Consider the following 20,796-nt stretch of genomic DNA (forward strand, 5'->3'; position numbering starts at 1 on the left):
GAGGAGAACAGTGTGACACCTCCTCCAGGTCTGTACTAAGAGGAGAACAGTGTGACACCTCCTCGCCTGTACTAAGAGGAGAACAGTGTGACACCTCCTCGCCTGTACTAAGAGGAGAACAGTGTGACACCTCCAGGCCTGTACTAAGAGGAGAACAGTGTGACACCTCCTCGCCTGTACTAAGAGGAGAACAGTGTGACACCTCCTCCAGGTCTGTACTAAGAGGAGAACAGTGTGACACCTCCAGGCCTGTACTAAGAGGAGAACAGTGTGACACCTCCAGGCCTGTACTAAGAGGAGAACAGTGTGACACCTCCAGGCCTGTACTAAGAGGAGAACAGTGTGACACCTCCAGGCCTGTACTAAGAGGAGAACAGTGTGACACCTCCTCCAGGTCTGTACTAAGAGGAGAACAGTGTGACACCTCCAGGCCTGTACTAAGAGGAGAACAGTGTGACACCTCCAGGCCTGTACTAAGAGGAGAACAGTGATGTGGGGCCTTACTAGCTTCTCAAGAGTATAAACACAGGGTCAAAGGAGGCTGGGAGGTCTTACTTTTGCAAACTGGATGGCAAACAGCTTCTTGTATTTGGGGTCCATGAGAAGGCTGCTCATGAAGAGCTGGTGGTAGACGTTCCTGGCTCCTGGGGGAACGGGGGTGAAGGGGGCAGCAGTCAGGACAGTGTTTTCCTGGTCTTCAAATCTGATGTAGCTTCAAGAGATGTAGCTTGGTGGCATTCTCCCAGTCCTCCTCCTTACTGTACCTTTCCACATCTTGGAGTCACAGAGCATGAGGGTGTCCACCAGCGAGGAGTTCTCTCCCTCGGGGCCTCTCTGGAGGCCTACCTGGCACAGGATCCTCCGGAGGGCATCTGCACGCACACACACACACGCACACACACACACACACGCACACACACACGCGCGCGCACACACACACACACACACGCACATGCACACACACACACGAAAACAGTGGGGTTTACTCACATATACATATGCAAACAGTTTGCAGTGAACACAAATAGGTGATGGGCTGAAGGAAATGAGTTCCCAGATGGGGATTTCAATTCTATGTCAATGTCTAACAGAAAATATGTCCCAGCACCACAGCACACCACAACACACACTAGAGAGAGTCTGACCTGAGTATCCTATGACGTGTCCCAGCCAGGTGAGGGCTTTGAGAGCAAAGCACTGGTGAGCGACCACTGAGGAGTGCATGACCTGGACACGCAGGGGCTTGGACTGCCGACTTGTGTTCCTCTGCACCGCACACGGGCACACACACAAACACACAGGCGCACACACACACACAGGCACGCGCACAAACACACACCCGCAGACATATTCCCATCAAGACAGTCCAAACATATCTACAAGTTATCTTGTGAGATGTTCATGTGGGAGACTTGGTTCTTGGACAGCACGTACCACTATAACTGACTTGGCCTGCTCACAGAACTGGAAGTCCCCAAAGCGCACCGATTTCCTTCCCTGCCGAACGGATGACAACAGGCAAGGGTGGGAAGCCATTATCTTCAGGTCAAGTTAGTGATCCGACAGTGAGGGCTGAATACTGCTTTTCAAGGGAATAACCCAAGTCTAGGAGAACAGGGAGTGACTCACATCTCTGTCCACTGTGGTGGCGAAGCTGACAGCCTCTTTCTGGGTGCAGCTGACCGCCTTCTGCAGGGTGTAGATGACCTGCTCATAGGTGTGCACCTCGTCGTTGAAGAGCATGCAGTAGAAGGTGTCGCCTCGGTCACTGTGGACAAAACAAGGAAGCAAAGAGTTGTTTGTTTCAGCACAGATTCGGCATAAGTGCGTGTTTGTGTGTGTGTGTGTGTGTGTGTGGGGGGGGGTGTAGAGCTGTGTGTGTGTATGTGTGTGTGTGTGCGTAGAGGTGTGTGTGTACGTACGGAGGCTCCAGCCCCTCGGGTAACTCATCCTCATGGTCCCAGGTGAGCATGTCCACGGCGTACTTCAGTATGATGGAGAACACATTATAACAGCGGGCGATCATGTCTGCCGACAGGTGGGCCAGGGGGTCCTGGAACACACACACACACACTCAGCGCGTCAGGACCAGCCACCTGCAACGACTCCCAGCCATGAACACCGATCAGCTCATCAAAATAACATATATGAATCTCAAATCAAGCGACTGTGACGAAATGTCAATAAAAAACTGCATATGGAGCCAGAGTTACACTTTTTCTTCTCCTTATATTCAGGTTTTCCCGTGATCGCCACCTCACAGGAATACCTTGGTGTGCGATACCTTTTTGCTATAAACTGACCAATGTCTCACTGTCTCGTAATATCAAATACACTACATGCATTATGTCCCCACATGTAAAATGTATGAAATGAATGTGTGTGTTGCACACTGATTTCAATTAACAGTCAGCTATAATGAGTGAGCTGTGAATCACTAGTGAGTAAGGTGTGTGTGTGTGTGCGTGCATGAGTGCGTGCATAAGGTCCTGACCTCCTGCGAGGCGTCGCTGATGTTGGGCTCGTGTTTCTGACAGTAAGGACCCTTCTTCCAGGCCTCCGTGTCTCCACAGTCACAGAAGCCTCCTCCCCCGGAGGTCGTCATCTGGGGGGCGGGGCAGACAGATGAGAGGGGGTAGAGCTGGGACACACACACACATTCTCTCTCGCCAGCACACAGAGTCATCTGCAATAGACAGTGAGTTGATTTCAAGAGCCCTGATCTAGAAGCTATTCTGACACACACACACACACACACACACACACACACACACACACACACACACACACACACACACACACACACACACACACACACACACACACACACACAGTCTGATTCTCACTGATAGCCTCAAACACACCTACACTATATGGGTCCTTTGGCTTTTACAGTATATGCATTTGCCTGAATGGAGAGAGTCAGACATGAACTTGAAGTTGTTGTATCATGCGAGTGTGTGTGTGTGTGTGCGTGTCCGTTTGTGTGTGTACACCAAGACAGACACCATTTAAGAAGCCTGAGGGTGACTGACTCAGGCAGGCTGGCCTGTTCGCTGGGTCCTGCATGTCAGCAGAGTCGCCAAATCAAATGGGATTAGCCCTAATCCCCACCCCAGATTCAGACACTGGGTGACCTCTCACACACCGTCCAGAGACTTCCTGCTCCATGTACTGGAGTCCATACTCAAATAAACACTCGACCGGTCTATATACTGGGCAAATTCATCGGTCTGGGGAGAAAGTATTTTTGAAGTGACTCTCGCAATGTTTAACTTGTGTGTGTGGTTGTTTTTCTTACCCTGTAGCGGTGCTCTTTGTGCACACTGCCTAGGAAACACTGCATACACAGCACACAGGTGGGGTCGGCAGCACACTCCCTGGGAGAGGGGGAGATAAAGAGGCTGAGTTCTCCACAGACCGCTGGCGTGAGAGGAGGAAGAGAGATAATGTGACACATGAACTCCAACGGTGCCTCGGGGAGCGGCCGTGCCATTAGTGAGCCTCTACAAACAAAACAGCAAGGAAGACATTAGAAAGCAACACTATGAATCGTGTGTTCACAAAAGTGTGTTAACTGAAAATCATAATCATTACCCTTAAAGTCAAACGTATGATCACATTACCATAAAGGTATATCTAATACACGTATCAGGGCTTGATTTATTAAGATCCTAAAAAAAAGAGTGCTAAATTGTGTCCATTCGAACAGATTGCACGTCTTGTTAATTTGACTTATTACAGGTGATCAGCAAAGAGTGACTAATGATGTAACTGTGTGAATGACGTCAGGGGAAAACTATATTTAAATTAGGGTTTTGCATTTTGGAAATTGATTTCAGCCAAACCGGTCTATCCTGCACGACATAGCATTCAGGACCCCAGACAGCACACCGGAAAAACTGGACTGGGCAATCTCATCGGCAAACACACAAAAATGGAAAAGGCACGTATCTCGCACATTTGAACGACTTCATCCTCAGTGCACCCCGTTAGTAGAGCACCGTGGACATTTTTATGCATGTGCTAACAGTTTTGCACATGCTTTTGCTCAAGAAAACTTTATTTGGTACTATTACTTACAGTAGAGCAGGTCATCCAATGACCACAGGGTCGGCGGTTCTAATCTCGGCTCCTGTCCACATGTCAAAATATCCTTGGGCATGACACTGAACCCCAAATTGCTCCCAATGAGCAGGATAGCACCTTGCATGGCAGCTGCCGCCATTGGTGTGTCAATGTGTGTGTAAATGGGTGAATAAGAGGCCATTGTAAAGCGTTTTGGATAAAAGCGCTATATAAGTGCAGTCCATTTACCATTTAGTAAATCAGCCCCTTAGTGCATTGAATTCACTGACAATAAATGCAACAAGTTGTTTTAAAAAGTGTTTGCCACTGAAGACAAACTAGAGAGGATATGGGGTCAGTGTTGTCAAGCTGAACTACCTGTAGTTAGAGGAGGAAGTGACCTGGACTAGTGCTGAGGCTCCAGACACTGCTGCTCGTCAGGGCTTATGTGTGGCCTTGCCTTGGAGACTTACACAGCACCAACATGACCTAATTCACTTGACCAAGACAAGAAAAGGGAGTATCCAACGTTGTTGTCCCTAAAACCCTGTGGGTGTTTTGTATGTATGTGTGTGTGTGTGCGCGTGTGTACGTACATGGCTTGCCTGTCCTCCTACCTGCATGAGTAGGTGGGCTCTCCCACTTTGAAGACATGTCCGCAGAGTTGCGAGGGCTGGTTGCTCTGCTCCAGTTTGGCCAGACCCGTGGAGGGGTCCTCCCCACACAGGTACCACTCCAGAGGGGCCTGCAGCAGCAGCTGGGCCAGCAGGTCCTCGCTCTGGGGGTTCAGGTTGGGGCCCAGGCAGTAGATCTTGGGCACGTAGCGCGCCAGGTGCTGATATACCTCCTTGGGCAGGTCCGACACCTGGAGCCATTTCTGGAGGGTAGAGGACAAGACGGGGAGGGTTGAGAGAGAAAGGATCGTCAGAGGTTCACCTTGTGTTATCAAGTTTCAGATCAAACGAGCGAATCAATGCAAAATCTGACTTCCGTTTGATGTTGCTTGAGGGATTTATTGATTGACATGAATACACACACACCTTATCAATAAGGTAGGCAAGGTAGGCCTCAAAGCAATAGCGTTGTTTAAAGAACAACTCAGGGCTAACCTACATACTGAATAAATTGTGAGTGTCAAAACCTATTCAGTATGTAGGCTACTAAAACTGTACTTTGAATAACATTATTGATATGGGGCCTATCAATCTCATCAAGGTCTAGTACAAACTAGGCTGAGTGACTTAACACAGCTACACTCCTGCATAACGTGGAGCCTTTGAGAGGGTGGAGTTAGATGCCAGATCTACAGACCCGGCTACAAGAGACCTGGATTCACCCGGCAGGTGAGACAGCCTGGAATCAGGGTCCTCCACATAGAGAAGGCCGAGAGTCAGGAGACAGAGAGAGGGACGGCAGTCAGACCGACGCGCAGCAGCAGACTGGTGAGGAACGCTGGGAGAGTGCGCTTGCGGCGGCGTAGAAGCTCGTCATGCCAGTGTGAAGGCCGAGGGGTTCAAGCACGCGTCTGTGCTCACACTCTCAACACAAAGACAGACACACACCCACCTTCATACATTTCCTCCTCTCTGCACTGGTATTGAATTACTGCTGCACTTCAGCCCCCTGCTACACCAGCCTGAAATCCCCCCTGCTGTTTTCATCTGGATATTGGCCTAGGCCACTTACCCTAACCAACCCCTCTAGGGTTACACAGTCAGTCACAAGCCAAATTATTGTGCCACAATACAATGTGGATAACCTGATTTATTAAAGATAGCTAGAGGTTTGGACCACACTTGCCCACACCCCATTGTCACTGTGCTGAGGTGTAGTTTGCCTATAAGCAATTAGTCTAGTACATTTCAAAGGATCTCGGCATATAGTAGGCCTAGCAGCAGGAGTAACAGAGGCACTAGATGTTAGGGACTGTTCGTTACTTAGAATGATGGGTCAATGGAGGATTTTAGAGTGCTCTGAACGAAAATGGTGTGACACTCGCTCTGACAAAAAGGTGTGACCCTCCGAAAGTGATTGGAAAAAAGTAAGAATGTACGATATTAGGACATTCTTATGAGTATGAGTAGGCTACATGAGCGCAGTATCAGCCCCGATACAGATACCAGTGTTTCCCCTACCATTACCCTGCCCCTCCTAAAAGACCCCAAAAGCCCAAAAAATAGACTTTTAGATCGCTAACATTTTTAGCATAAGTTAATGGACTATAACATAGCAAAAATTAGCATCGCGGCTAGCGGACATTTTCTGACGGAGTGAAAGATGATGAAATGAAAATATTTTTAGCTGTGTGTTGTGGACTAAATGGGTTAGTTCCCATTTTTCCCCATTTAGGCTATGCATTTTCAGCAATGCTTTTGCAATTTCGTTTCAGCTGTTCAGCATTCACACACATTTTCTGCAGGAAATATTATTTTTTCTAGTAACATGTTTTTATTTTTTGCTTCAATACAAGTCAATGGATTTCATAAAATGATCAATAAAACCCTACAGGATTCATAATTTGCGGCGAATTTGATGTCAGAACACCAACGGACACCAATTACCCCCTCGGTGCGCTTCTTGTCTTTGAAATCGAGAGTTTAACATGTTTTTGAAAGATTTTTCAAGGACTTATGTTTATGACTGTCTGTTTGTGACAAGATAAATGCAGTTGGTATAAATAACCTCCAAATTCCCAGTTAATTCCCATAAATTCCCGTTAATTCCCATAAATTCCCGTTAATTCCCATGGAAAGTTTCCAACTTTGAATATTCCCGGAATTTTGCAACCCTACCTATTGGGCATGAGCCAATCTATTGAAGTGAAAATCTTTGATATGCGCAAGACAGAAATAATTTTGTGGGAACTCTATAGATCCATTCTAAGCATGCATAACATTCTTATATCGCTCCAAACTTTTTCCATCACATGAATGTCGTATCACCTCTCACTAATCCACCCTTAGCGAGCGTATTAAATTAGCGCATCAAAATCGGTGTTCAATCGATGCAAGACCTTTTCCATCAATCACGTCGCAGTAACTTTTAGATAATATCTATGCATCTATTTTGAGCCATTTATCTTCTTGTCCTGTATATTTTCCTTGTGAATATTTTTTCATGTATCAATGGTACTGCACCGTGGAAAATCGATACAGCACTGCGTAAAAAAATATTGCAATGTATTGCTGTATCGATTTTATTGCACAGCCCAAATAACAATTTGGCATTGATTGCAAGCAAGATGGGAAAAACAACTCAGCATAACGTCCCTTATTGGGTTGACCTTATCGGGTTGACCGTAGCACTGCACGGGAATGTATCCTGCCACACAATAGGGCTGTGAACTGAGCTCAGAAATGGTATTTAACTTTCTCTTAGATATTTTCAGAAAATCAAATATTAGATTATTGGTATTATATAATTTTGCATAAAAATGACGCATACAATGGAACTGCCAGGACCAGTTCTAACCACAAGAGGGTGCTCTCCTCCTATTGTTAAGAACAAGCACCAACTCTGTCTCTGTGTTCACGGGATTCAAGTAACATTAAACCCAGTCAACATGGGTGACTCTGGATCTGTCCCAATTCAAGGGTTGCATCCTACCTAGGTCGCAGCCTACGTGGCCTACGTAGGTCGCGTCCTTCAGGCCAGGTAGGCCGGATGTAAACGTTTTGTGAAATGGGACGGTCTAGCCCATAGACATAACTGAATAAGAATAAAGTTCTTTATTATGTCTATGGTCTAGCCTACGGAGGATTCCCAACTCGTCATTTTGTTGCCTAGGCAGCCCCAAGCGTGTGTCAAGTGTGCCGCGCCGGTTTTACTTGTTTATTTAATTTGCATTGTTAGCTATTTGAGTGTTCTGAAACCCAATACTTACATTTGAAAGTGTATTCTGTCTCGGCACCAGCAGCATCTCCAGCCATTGCAAAAGCGCAAAAAAGTCAGTGGATGCCCAATGCCGACGGCAGGTTGTTATGGAAACAACACCGAAAAAATGCCTATCTAAATCATCTATCTAAACTCACAGGCGTAATTTGGATAAAGTTTCCACATATTGGGATTCTATGGTGGTATTATCAGGCATGACATTTTATTAAAACGTGATAATATTAACATCAAAGCGGTTTAAAAACGTTTTAAAATCTGAGTAATGGCGGCTGGTACAGAAATTCATCCGGACCAAAACGCATTCTGGGAGGGAGGCCGCAAAGGCAGTCCGCAAAGGATCCATAAGTTGTATCCTTCAAATTCATCAAAAGTAGGCCGCATTTGTGGGCTGCATTCGGAGGACTCTTCATAGGCTGAATGAATTGGGAAAGCACTTGTCGCCCCGCTGTGACGTAGCAGCCTTCAAATCTGGCCTAGGTAGGATGCAACCCTTGAATTGGGACAGACCCATTAAGTGCAAACAGCCTGGGTCCTTTTATTAGGCCTATGGCCTAGCTAACTGAAAACAAAACAAGTCTATAGCCTAATAGTGCTGGTCCAGTTGATCGTATTTAGTGCTTGTTTACAATGTTGCCTGTCGGCTGCCGTGAAGACACGCTTGGATCTTACAGAAGTAAGGTATTTCCTCGCCACTTAAATAGATACTGTCGTTTGGCAGTTTTGGGCCATGTGAAAAGAACGAACACCAACAATGTGTTTTGGCATGATTAGAAGATGGGCAGGACTCGGAAGGCTGTGTGACACACGCTGCTTCGCTGTAGCCTACTAATCAAATGTACATTTTCGAATATTTATTTGACAGCCCTACCGCACAAGGAACTACTTTTCACCAGACAGCGCCCGTCGACAACCACTGATCCAACCAACTTCACATCGACACTGCACAGGTGCTGAGGAATGCACCTGCTGATTATCAACTTGGCCAGTTGTCGAGATAATCGTAGACACCACGGTTATCCATTTCTGTTACAGAGAGAGCATTAGGGCTACTATTCCTGTATGTTGTTTCATGTTTATGATCCCTTACTGTGGAACTATTGTTGATTCTGAATTTTATCAGAAGGCAGCAGACAGACTACACTACTTAATTGTCTGTAGGTTACATTGTAGGTTAACCTAATTCATACCAGTTCATTGCAGCTTGCATTTAAATTGGAAAAATATCCCTCAGTGCTTGTCAAATAAGCCTGCTTAGTCATAGTAGACAGAAAGATCCGACAATGACCCAACTCAAAAGGAAACAACGACTTCTCTGAATTCCCCTACTAGCTGATACACTATAGCCTGTACCGACGTTACAGGTTACACAACAGCATTATGCTACAAACACTGATTTAAATTGGGTCAGGAAAACCCAACGCTTCCTGTGACCCACTAACCCCAACGATAGGGTTCAGCCGTACACATTACATCCACCTCTTGGCAATGACTAAGGTCCTTTGCAGACATAACTTTGTCCACTTAAAATTATCACATAAGCCTAGCTATTGCACAAAGCCACTAGCACTAACGTTTTAGAGTTATTTGGTTCGTTTCCACTGTTCACTCCAAAGATGTAGCTAAAGCTAGCCTATTAAGAAGCTAGAGCATCCACCTGGAAACTATTTCACTAGAAAACCTTGCAGTTTTGAGATGTCTCTCTGAAGATAGTCTCTCTGAAGATAGTCTCTCTGAAGATAGTCTCTCTGAAGATAGACCTGTTAAGTAGTTAGAGCATCCACCTGGAAACTATTTCTCTAGAAAACCTTCCAGTTTTGAGATGTCTCTCTGAAGATAGACCTGTTAAGTAGTTAGAGCATCCACCTGGAAACTATTTCGCTAGAAAACCTTCCAGTTTTGAGACGTCTCTCTGAAGACAGACCTATCCACCACCATGGCACCAGCCAAGCCAGACCTATCCACCACCATGGCACCAGCCAAGCCAGACCTATCCACCACCATGGCACCAGCCAAGCCAGACCTATCCACCACCATGGCACCAGCCAAGCCAGACCTTTCGCAGGCTGCAGTTTATAAATTAGCGAGATTACAGTCTGATAATCAAGCTTAGCTTGCTCTAGCATTTGGAAAGTATTTGTCATGGTTAAAACCACTGTTTTTTTATCCACAACTCCACCTGAAGAGAGAGCTAACGGTCACGTTAACCAGATCCGAGATGTTTTCCTGTTTTTCTCTCAGTAGCTACCGTAACGGTATCGATATTATTGAAAGCTACGAGCTACCAAAGACGTTGACACGGTATTGGTTATCTAATTTCGAAGAAGATAGAGTAATAGCTGTCACATTTGTTAAATGTCAGCGCGAAATTCTAGCTAAATGGTCCAATTCTAAGAGATACGGTGGCTAGCTAGCTAGCTCGCCTTTATGGTGCGTTCGTTTATAACTGGGAGGTGGCAAATTGCGACTTGCTACTAGGAATGATTAAATAAAACACCGCATGAACTCGCACTTCCTCGTCGCAAATTCGGATATGTTTCTCAGCTCCCAGTTGCTCGAATGCACTAGATATAACTAGGTAACTGTGATATAATGGTATATAGCTCGAATGCACACAGGTCGGAGGTAGGTATTTTGCCACTTGCGACTTGCCACCTCCGACCACAAACGAACGCACCATTAGTATCGTTAGCACTAGCCTAGCTAGCTAGTCAGCCAGCCAGCCTTTCTTCGCATCGCTGAAAAACAAGTCGAGATGAGAAAAATATGACAGTAGAAAAATGTATCTAATAGCGCATTTGAAGCAACCCTCTCTTCGGGTCAAGTTAAACAGGCATCACACGGGTGCATATGAACAAACTGTCGCCTACCGAGGCTGTGTCCTTGGCCGAGAAATTGAGGAATTCGGTACAGAGAGCAGACGGGACTTCGCGATCAGATTCGGCCGCCGCCATCTTCCCTCCATCTACTCCCCAGACCGTCGGAGGAAGCGGAAATCAGCCGTTTGTACAAGGGGAGTGAGTGGGGGAAACTTTTCAGCTGACTAATGGAAAACACTGGTGTGTGTGTGTGTGTGTGTGTGTGTGTGTGTGTGTGTGTGTGTGTGTGTGTGTGTGTGTGTGTGTGTGTGTGTGTGTGAGACTGTCTGTTTGGGTGGGACTTGACTGGGCCTCGCTGTGATGATTATGACAATGATGGTGGTGGTGGTGGTCATGATGATGATGATACGCACTGTATTAAATACCGCCCCCCCATACACATACAGTACACACAGCTATTCATTAAGTCCCCAAAAAGTGATATAACAAATTTTTATTGACTCACACTGCACATGCACAACAGTCATGGTTGTGGGCATTCAACAAAGTAAGGCATCAATCAAACTATGCAAGCTTATTTGAATCCTTTAAAATAAATAATTTGAATAATCTCACAACATTTAGGCATCCAGCAAAACATTAAGTGCTGCTCAAGGTTGAGGGAAGTTGATCTCATGTTCTGGTTCTGTGCGATTTGGCATTGAGGAGTCTTCAACCTGTTGCACTCCTGGGGCACTGGAGACAAGAGAGAACGACCATTAGATGGAAAGGTATGTGGACTTTGGGAAATACCTTGAGTAGACTACTAACCTATGTAAGAGGAAGAATGACTTGGCACTATTGGTAATACCTTTGTGATGTTTCCTCAACTGCCGTTACAGCTTCTGACTTTCTTTGTCTGGTTCCTTTACACCACAGCTCTCACCTGCAGACAAGAGCGTTTGATACAGTCATCTCAAATGAGCAGGTCATGATCCAAGCGGAATCAATTAATATAACTCTCAGAAAAAGAGCTGCACCTTATTTACATGATCTCATGATTTTTGCTTTGACTTTGAAATGCTCTCTTGTTTGTCTAACCCATATAATAAATGGAACCAGAGAGCTATGAGGTACTGACTTGATGAGCTTGACTTGGACTGGATCAGAAGCTGGATCAGGCTCTGCAGTTCCTTCATGTCAGACCTGAGGGCGGTGAGGTCATGGTTCTGCTGGTTCTGGTCCATCTGGAGCCTCTGCAGGGTCCTCAGCTGCTCCCCTGGTGTCTGAACAGGGGACGAGGAGTGCCTCCTTCTGGAGGAGTGAGAGGATTACAATTATATTGACACATCAGCCCGTGAATAACATAATACTAACACAATACCCCTTTTTGTGTGTATGCTCTCATGTAAACTGGAGGGTTTACTTACCCTGACTCTCTGTCACTCTTGTCAGGCTTTCCTTGATCTATGGCATTGGCCTTTTTTTGGATATCCAGGTATTCATCTAGGGTCTCCTGTAGTTGGACAATGATGTAACACATCAAGAACAATCACAGTTTGAATAGGCCTACAAGTAAATACAATAAATGACCCAGTGACCTTGATCTGAGTGGTGATCTTCTTCATCTCCTCGTGTTGTCGTGGGTCAGTGCTGATGTCATCGTCGTAGAACTCCCCAAGCGGAGCGCAGTGCCGGTGGATGTGCTGGTTGTCATAGCAACGACGGAGATGGGGCATGGACTCCTCCACCTGCAGGATGATGGCCGCCTGCTGCATCACGGCATTGGCCTGTGCATTGTCATACACCCTGATACACACACACACACACATTGAGAAACTCAATAGTTAGGATATGCATCCTGAATCTGAGCTATTGCCACCACAATGGTATAGACTGCACAGTAAAAATATATATAATAATAAGACACGCACAATCCACTGTATCTGTAAGGCTGGGTGCTGGAACACAGGAAAAAATATAGAGTTCCGCACACCAGATAGCTGTCATTAAAAATGTTTTTTATATTGTAAATGCAAATGACGTTTCGAGCCAAAGGCTGGTAGAAACATCACATTATAGACTGTACAGTACCTACAGTATAAACTGAACCACCTTTAAGGAAAACATCAGCCTATAGACAAATATATTGTACCTCTGGAAGGTGTCCGAGAGCAGGGCGATCAGCAAGTTGACACACAAGATGGAGGACAGGGCCAGGAAGGTGCCACACAAGAAGTGGGCCATGATAGAGTCCTCCGCCACCATGGCATCAAACTCATAGTCGTCCACCAGGGTGATCCGGTAGAGGCTGTAGAGGAGCTGGGGCACAGTCTTCATACTGGGCACCGATGCCAGGCCTGGGCATGGTCAGGGAGGAGATAGTCTGGCTCAACAGATGGAGGTTTTTTAGATAAGCCTCTCATTGGGACCACTCGGTTCCAGTGGCCAATCAGATTCAATCCCCCCCGACATTGACTATTTTGATATTGACTGATTGTGATTGGTTTAAAGTGTTCTCCCTGGCACAGTATGAAACGAAGTGTAGAGAAAGGTCTGTCTATGTGAGACCATAGAAGACAACATGAGATAAAATAAGGTAAGATAAGATTAACTTTAATAATCACTGGGGGGATTTGGGCATTTCAGCAGTGAGAATGTACAGAAAAGATCAGAGTAAAGAATATTCAGAGTAAAGAATACACACACACAGAAGAGTACAAGAAATATATGAATACAGTATAATACAGCATTATACTGTATATGCATACATACAATCTGTATAAATATGTAAAATAATATACATACAGTATATACTGTATATGCATACATGCACACAGACATATATGTCTGTAAAACATTTTCTACGTTTTAGCATGTTGAATTATTTCTGCCTGAACAGTTGTGTGGATGACTTCACCAAAGAAAGAGTAAGGTGTGTGTACTGTATTGTATGTTGGGGGTCTGTTTTATGCAAGGGACGTATTGCTGGTGTTGTCTTTCTCACCTCCAAAGATGATCCAGAAGGCGCAGGCATAAGGTATGAAGATCTCTATGTAGAGGAAGAGGAAACGGAGCACATCGCCCGCGATCTTCCCCAGCATGACGATGAAAGGTCCCATCACCCTGAATCAGGGTAGACAAGGGGTGGAAACTATTCTTTTCTAACCATTTCATTTAGAAATACAACAGTAGATTCTGTTAAGACTGCTGCGTAAATAACGGTTTGGCGGTATCGATCGTTAGTTTGATTTTTAAATGAATATGTTAACATGCTGTCCTCACGACATTTTCTTTTCGACTTGAGTGCCAAGTATCAATTCGACTGGAGTATCAATTTCATTTTCATTGTTGCTGTGACTAGTCGGCATAACCCAGACGTTGCCATGGTAATCAAGTCTCGGAACAGGTGGAGGCCACCTGTGGGGTCTATTATTCAGGTGTTATCATGCAACCTGAGAACAACTCCAGGTGTAGTCGGCCTAGAACACTAACCAGGTGTTACAATCATGCCTGAGCGACCCCACACACAGCACACGCTGCTATGGGAACCTAAAGCAGTGACCGGGTGTTCCTTTATAAAGAGTATGGGTTGAGATTCAGTCCGGCGGGGGATGGTTACCTGAACGCTCTGACATGCTTCATTAACCGGAGCCAAAGGAAGATGATGACCACAGCGAAGAGACGAAGGCTGAGGATTCGCAGTGTGTTGGACGGCAGGAAGATGTCTGCCACGTGGATCCCGAACACCGCAATCAATAGAGTATACACCAGCCAGTCAAACACGTTCCTGGGAGACAAACAAATACATTAGATCTGCACCATTTATTAAAAAACTTAATTTGAAAACGTTATTTAAAAGGTACAATGAAAGTATAATTCAAACATAAATGTCAACCTTTGATGCACCATACCTACACCATAATTACGTAGCGTCAAGCTAATTACCTCCGCCCCAGCGACAGCGCAGGGCAAGATGTAATGTTTTCGGTGGTGTGTTTCTTTGTGAGCAGGATTACACAATAACTACTAGAGCGATTTTCATGAAACTCGGTGTAGGGGTGTAGCATGGGCCAATTCAGAACCCATTAAATTTTGGCGCGCACAGCACCACGAAATGCATTCAGGGAGGTCTGTGCTCTCTGAGCACCATTTCTAGTTCACATCTGTAGTCGCTGGCAGGTCAAGTGAAACACCTTGTAGCCATAATGTATCATATGCTCGCCTGTTAATATAGATGACCAAGATTTACAAAATGACTGTTTATTAACATGTTTACCAGAGGTCTCTTAAATAGCTCCCCTTCATCTTCAGTACGTATTTGAGCTGCTCCTCCAGGAAGTGTTTTTCCTTTGGGACAGGGACACAAAATGTGACACCACACCAGAACTGTCATTTCAACCCATCATAAGCTTGGGATGTGTGAAGTGAACTGCCACCTGTCGTCTTGGTCTCAGCAGAGTATCAAGTGTACCTCTGGCCACATGGGATGCATGCAGAGCAGGTCGTCTTTGATGCGGCGTTCCGCCCACCGCTGCCACCTGCGCAGCTTCCTCTTGGAGCGTACCATCTCCACCACCTCCCTGCACACCTCCTCTACCGTCAGCAGCAACGCCAGCACCACCACCAGCACACGCCACCAGTCCTACAGGGGACCCAGGGGGGGAGTGTAGAGGAACGTGCATGTGTGTGTGTGTATGTGTGTGTGTGTGTATGTGTGTGATATTAATATAATATTCTATCGGGGCTATTGGTTGATTGGCTTCAATCTGCAGACAGACACATAGTATCACATCATCTTAATATTAACATTGCCTCTCGCTGCTCTCTCACCTCAGGGAAAATATAGGCCTTCTCCTCGTGGTTGACAGAAACAGAGATGGCAACGGTCGTCCAGGCAACGATGAAGAAGAAGTTGAGGAGTAGGAGGATCCAAGCCCCTAACCTGTACAGACGCCATCATTCTACCAAGTCACCATATACAGGTACAGTATGCGTCAAGACAGGATCCCATTGATGGACGGGGGCCTGGGGCGTTTAACCACAGTCAGACTGAGACGTGGACTGGAGTGGACGAGTACAGTCAGACTGAGACGTGGACTGGAAGTGAGGGGTGGACAGGAGTGGACGAGTACAGTCAGACTGACCTGCCGTAGAGGTTCCACTTCACAGTGATGAGCTTCAGAACCACCGGGTGCATGATCAGATCCAGCTTCCCCTGGTGCACTATGAACTCCAACTATCACGAGAGAGAGAGAGAGAGAGAGAGAGAGAGAGAGAGAGAGAGAGAGAAGAGAGAGAGAGAGAAAGAGAGAGAGAGAGAGAGAGAGACAGACAGAGACAGAGTAAACGTTGCTCCTCAACATAGCGAACCGTATTTCTAGTATTTCTAATGCATGGAATACAAGATTTTCACTTCATTCAGTCCGTATGAAAAATAACTTACTGGTGAAGTAGGCTCACAAGAGATCTTCTCTGGAAGGCAAAAAGACATGTGACACATCCTCATACTGTAGGCTTACATGTACTATATATGGATCTGGTGTAGTAGACCATGTTCTGTACCTTGCTTTGTGGTTCCTGTGCTCTGTGGGTTCTGTTTGCAGGCTGGTTCTGGCTCCAGCAGGTGGAGGTAGTAGAACTGCCGCCGGGTCATGCGGTCCTCCACGTGGAACTGGTTCAGCGCCAGATGAGCCTAGCAAGACAGCTCACAGCTAAGTTATAACTGCATGGACCATTACACCTGGACTGTATAGAGCTGCATCATACTGGAACTGTATAAACATTCTTATTTGGGTCCGACACACGGGGCCGGATCTTCACTCACCACCGGGGTCATCCGGCCAATCATAGCGCTGATACATAGCTGTCCGTCAGAGTCCTTCACCCCAGCATCCGCCCCCAGCTCCATCAGGGTCCTGGCAGCCTCACTGCGGTCTGAACGCACGCGCGCACACACACACACACACACACACACACACACACACGCACACACACACACACGCACAGTTGTACTCTAGTAGTTTACACGGTGCAGTATCACCTATGTGGAGTATCTATACAGTAGTGTACCCAGGTTGGCCGCCAGTTGTAGAGCCGTCCTCTGTTTGTAGTCGCAGGCGCAGAGGTCGGCTCCGCGCTCCAGCAGCAGCCTGACCGCCCCCACGGCGTCATTCTTGGCGGCGTAGTGCAGCGGGGTCTGCTGGTCCTGGGTGGTCCGGGCACCTATGTCAGCTGTGAGAGAGGGGGAGGGGGGGGGGGGCAACGCTGGCTCAGTCTACAACTACACATCAACTCGGTACCATGACAAGAACATCAAATGGATTATTTCTCTCTCTCTCACACACACACACATCTACACTCACACACACACAGACACACGCGCGCGTACACACACACAGACACAGACCCACGCAGGTATGCACACATGGTACCGTTCCGTTCCAGCAGGAAGTGGATCATGTCGTCATAGTCCAGCGCTGCCGCCACGTGCAGGGGCGTGACCCCGTACTGGTCAGCACTCTGGACGTCAGCCCCTCTCTCCAGGAAGAAACGCATCACGTCCACATTCCATGCCCTCGAGATCTACACACACACACACACACACAAACACACACACACACGGAGAGGGTCACTGAGAGCGGTTAGTGACCTAGGTCTTACGAAGTGTAAATCAAACCTTTCAGGCTCCTCCCTCACCTCATGCAGGGCAGTCTGTCCATATCTGTCAGTACAGTTTGGGTCAGCTCCGTCAGCGATCACGTCATTCAGATACTGAAGGTCGACCTGCAAACACACACAAGCGCAGCACACACGACAGGGACGCCACGTCACATCAGATTACCCTGATGAAGCCACCTATTGTGAAACGTTGGCTTTAATTATGTCTCAATAAATATTTTCGCATCAAAGAGCTTCGAATGTGCAGCATCACTTCATTCATCTATACCATCCGACACCAACGCTCAGTACGGTATACATTTACACCTCAAGAGCTGTATCTGCATTTTAGGTGACTCGGGTCTCACTTCGTCAGTGTCCTGGTCACTGTCAGCCAGCGCTCTGAAGTGGTCCAGCAGGCGCCTGTTGTGGTCCAGGCGTTGTTCTCCGTCAACGGCATCTTCATCCCAGGCCAGGCCTTTGTACTTGCTTTCCAATAACTCCCCTTTAAACATGAATAGAATGATAATTCATTCTGAGAATGTTAGAAATGTGGAAAAATTGATCCACGACGGCAGCTAGAGGGGTTGATCAGGGTATTCTATCCACACATCATGAGAGAGGCATGTTTGGACATGTATATTCAAAACGTATCTACTGTACACAGATACTGTAGTGCATGGCTATCTGGTAATCAGAATGACAGTTGTGTGAGTGTGGCGTCTCTTGAGATACTGCTGTGTGTGTGTGTGTGTGTGTGTGTGTGTGTGTGTGTGTGTCAGTGTGTGTGTGTGGTGTATCTGAGGGGGTACCTATAGTGTACCTGTGACTTTTGTCCTCACACACTTGCGGGCAGCTCGTTTCCAGCGGCTGCAGGTGTAGGATGCCCACTGGGCAGCTGCCCGCACGGCACTCGACACAGATGCCTTAGAATTCTGAGAGCTCATGCGTGGACGCTCTGACTACGGACGGACACACACACATACACACACACACACACACACACACACACACACACACACACACACAGACGACTGTAGATGTACTGTAGCCTACATTATAGTAGATGAAACAATACACTCAGATACATAATCCTGTCTACTACACACATAGATGGTTTATATTTGATCAAATAATTGTGCGTTTAGGTTAACTGGGGCCAAATGAAAGTAGTCTGATTACGAGTTAGGAGTAGTAGATCAAAGGAACATCTGGATCTAAGGTTTTCAACGTTTCGTTCTTCTTTCTTTCTTACCGTGTCACTCATCTCCAGTCCTGGGTTGTCCTGGCCCGTAGAACCGATCCGGTTCCGTTTCTTCATCCTGCAGTCCGCTCCAGGCCTGGAGGCTTCGCGGTTCAGAACCAACGGCAGTTCTGACACCGTGCTGTGCTGTTCTGCCGACACTCAAACACAAGCTAGATAGCCGGCCAGGTAGAGTTCAGATTCAGGGGTATAGTGTTGTCATGCAGGTATTGGGTGCGAGGAAAACCCAAACCACTCTCCCTTGCCGATTTTTGATTTTTGTGAACACTGCTTCAACCTGTACCTGAACGCTAGAGTACATTACAGTATGTCTCTGTTACACAACCTGTACAACCATTATCTCTTAAACCTGAGAGGCACTTGAGGTCAACAGCAACAATAATGTTTAACAGCCCTGGAGTTAGTCTAACCTCTTTAGACTTAAACACAAGTGTGTGAGCATGTTTATGGCTCTGCTATCTAATGTGTGCTCGGGGTGGACAGAACGGGGCCAGTTATAGTACTTGTAATCACTATTGGACAAGTATGTGCAAGGACTTACAGTATGTGTCGTCCAAGTAATCACTTCATGTCTAGATATTTGCCTATGGTCCTATCAAACTGTAGTTGATTGTTTTTGTTATCTAATCAGACATCAGCCGTAGAAATGAATCAAGGCTGTTTGGCATTCATGGTTGGCCATGGCAACCATATTCTGCAAATGTTGCTGACAGGCAGCAAATATACTACATTATGGCAGAATACTGTAACAAGCGGGTGGAGACATGAAGAGCAAACGTCAAGAGAAAGTGTGAAAGAAGGGACACAACTGAGTCAATACACCACCCATCGAAAACACAAAGACCAAGGTCAAACTTCCAAGAAATGATAGCAGGAAGAAGTCTGGTAAAGGTGACATCGTCGACATGGCTGTGTGGTATACACAAATGAGAGAATGGCCTTTCAGCTGAGGGAAACAATGGCATTTTGTGTGCCTGCTGTCTGTGTGACTAAGGGAAACCCAGGGCCCTGTCTGAGTGACTGAGGTAAAACCACGGCCCTGTCTGTGTGACTGAGGTAAAGCCATGGCCTTGTTCCATTACACATGGATGACTGGAGAGTGATGGCATACAAATGACATCACAGCTTCCGAGTGTTTCTGAAGGGTCAGGAGACACAGCTTTATTGTGGCTTTCAAAAACAGTATTGTGTACACACACACACACACACACACACAAACAAACACACACACGCATACAGAAACACACAAAGTGGGAACTGCGTCATAGTCCATGATTGAGTTTCCTGAGTAGAGTTCCATTCTCGGGTCAGGCAAACCAGTGGTTGCCCATGCACTCCCTGTTCCACTCCACACGACACAGCCAGCACCACTCGAACTTACACTGGGCGCGCGGACACACCATGTGCATGCAGCCACCTGGGAACACACAGCACAGGGACATGACTTCACAGACAAGGAGCGGTACTGTAGATAGGACTAGACAAAGAAGAGTGGAGAGGTGGAGAAGGGAGGTGTGATGTATGTATGCATATATGGTGTAGCTAGACATACAGTAGAGATATGGCACAACTATTTCACATTCCCCTCAACACAAAGGGAGAGGGAGAGAGAGAGAGGGAAAGAGGGGGAGAGAGGGAGAGAGGAAGAGGGAGAGGGAGACAGAGAGAAAGGGAGAGAGAGAGAGAGAGGGTGGTACCGTTCTTCTCCACTGGAACCTTGCACTTTGGACACGGACGGGTGGTCTCATCGATGGTCTCCTGGGAGGCTTGCTCCCAACGAGCCCTCAGAGCTGCCTCCTCATCCACCACGTAACCCTGGACACACGCACGCACGCACATGCACACACACACACACACACACGCACACGCACACACAAACACACACACACGCACACACACACACACAGAAGATAGACAGGAGAGAGGGAATATAATGTGAAATGTCTTTGTGTAACATGTTCTTGGTGTTTTTTATCCTTACTAGACCCAGTACAGTTAGTGATCATTAGTTATCATTTACCATTATAGTTATCATTATTAACATTTCTACGATGAATGAGGAGAGTTATGGATTTAGGCTGATTGTGGGTACACCTAAATACATAGATATGTTGC

At 46.5% G+C, this 20,796-nt stretch overlaps 2 protein-coding genes across 5 annotated transcripts in view; both read right to left on the bottom strand.

The window, feature by feature from the left end:
- Nucleotides 1-10,923, bottom strand: part of ubr2 (ubiquitin protein ligase E3 component n-recognin 2) — a 28,960-nt gene extending 18,037 nt beyond the window's left edge. For all 4 annotated transcript variants that reach the window (XM_084458936.1, XM_084458939.1, XM_084458938.1 and 1 more), the window contains exons 1-10: nt 10,830-10,923; nt 4,686-4,945; nt 3,302-3,380; nt 2,495-2,605; nt 1,923-2,053; nt 1,630-1,768; nt 1,435-1,497; nt 1,146-1,266; nt 765-872; nt 556-644 (exon numbers count right to left, since the gene is read on the bottom strand). In XM_084458936.1, coding sequence (XP_084315062.1) covers nt 556-644; nt 765-872; nt 1,146-1,266; nt 1,435-1,497; nt 1,630-1,768; nt 1,923-2,053; nt 2,495-2,605; nt 3,302-3,380; nt 4,686-4,945; nt 10,830-10,913 — 1,185 coding nt within the window. In that variant the 5' untranslated portion in view covers nt 10,914-10,923. The remainder of the gene's footprint in view (nt 1-555; nt 645-764; nt 873-1,145; nt 1,267-1,434; nt 1,498-1,629; nt 1,769-1,922; nt 2,054-2,494; nt 2,606-3,301; nt 3,381-4,685; nt 4,946-10,829) is intronic.
- An 8,958-nt stretch (nt 10,924-19,881) lies between these two features.
- prkn (parkin RBR E3 ubiquitin protein ligase) overlaps nt 19,882-20,796 on the bottom strand; it is a 51,741-nt gene continuing 50,826 nt past the window's right edge. The window contains exons 11-12 of the mRNA XM_084458930.1: nt 20,379-20,496; nt 19,882-20,098 (exon numbers count right to left, since the gene is read on the bottom strand). Of these exons, the coding sequence (XP_084315056.1) occupies nt 19,989-20,098; nt 20,379-20,496 (228 nt within the window). The 3' untranslated portion in view covers nt 19,882-19,988. The remainder of the gene's footprint in view (nt 20,099-20,378; nt 20,497-20,796) is intronic.

This window comes from Borostomias antarcticus (genome assembly GCF_949987555.1).
Source record: "Borostomias antarcticus genome assembly, chromosome: 25".
Classification (NCBI taxonomy): domain Eukaryota; kingdom Metazoa; phylum Chordata; class Actinopteri; order Stomiiformes; family Stomiidae; genus Borostomias; species Borostomias antarcticus.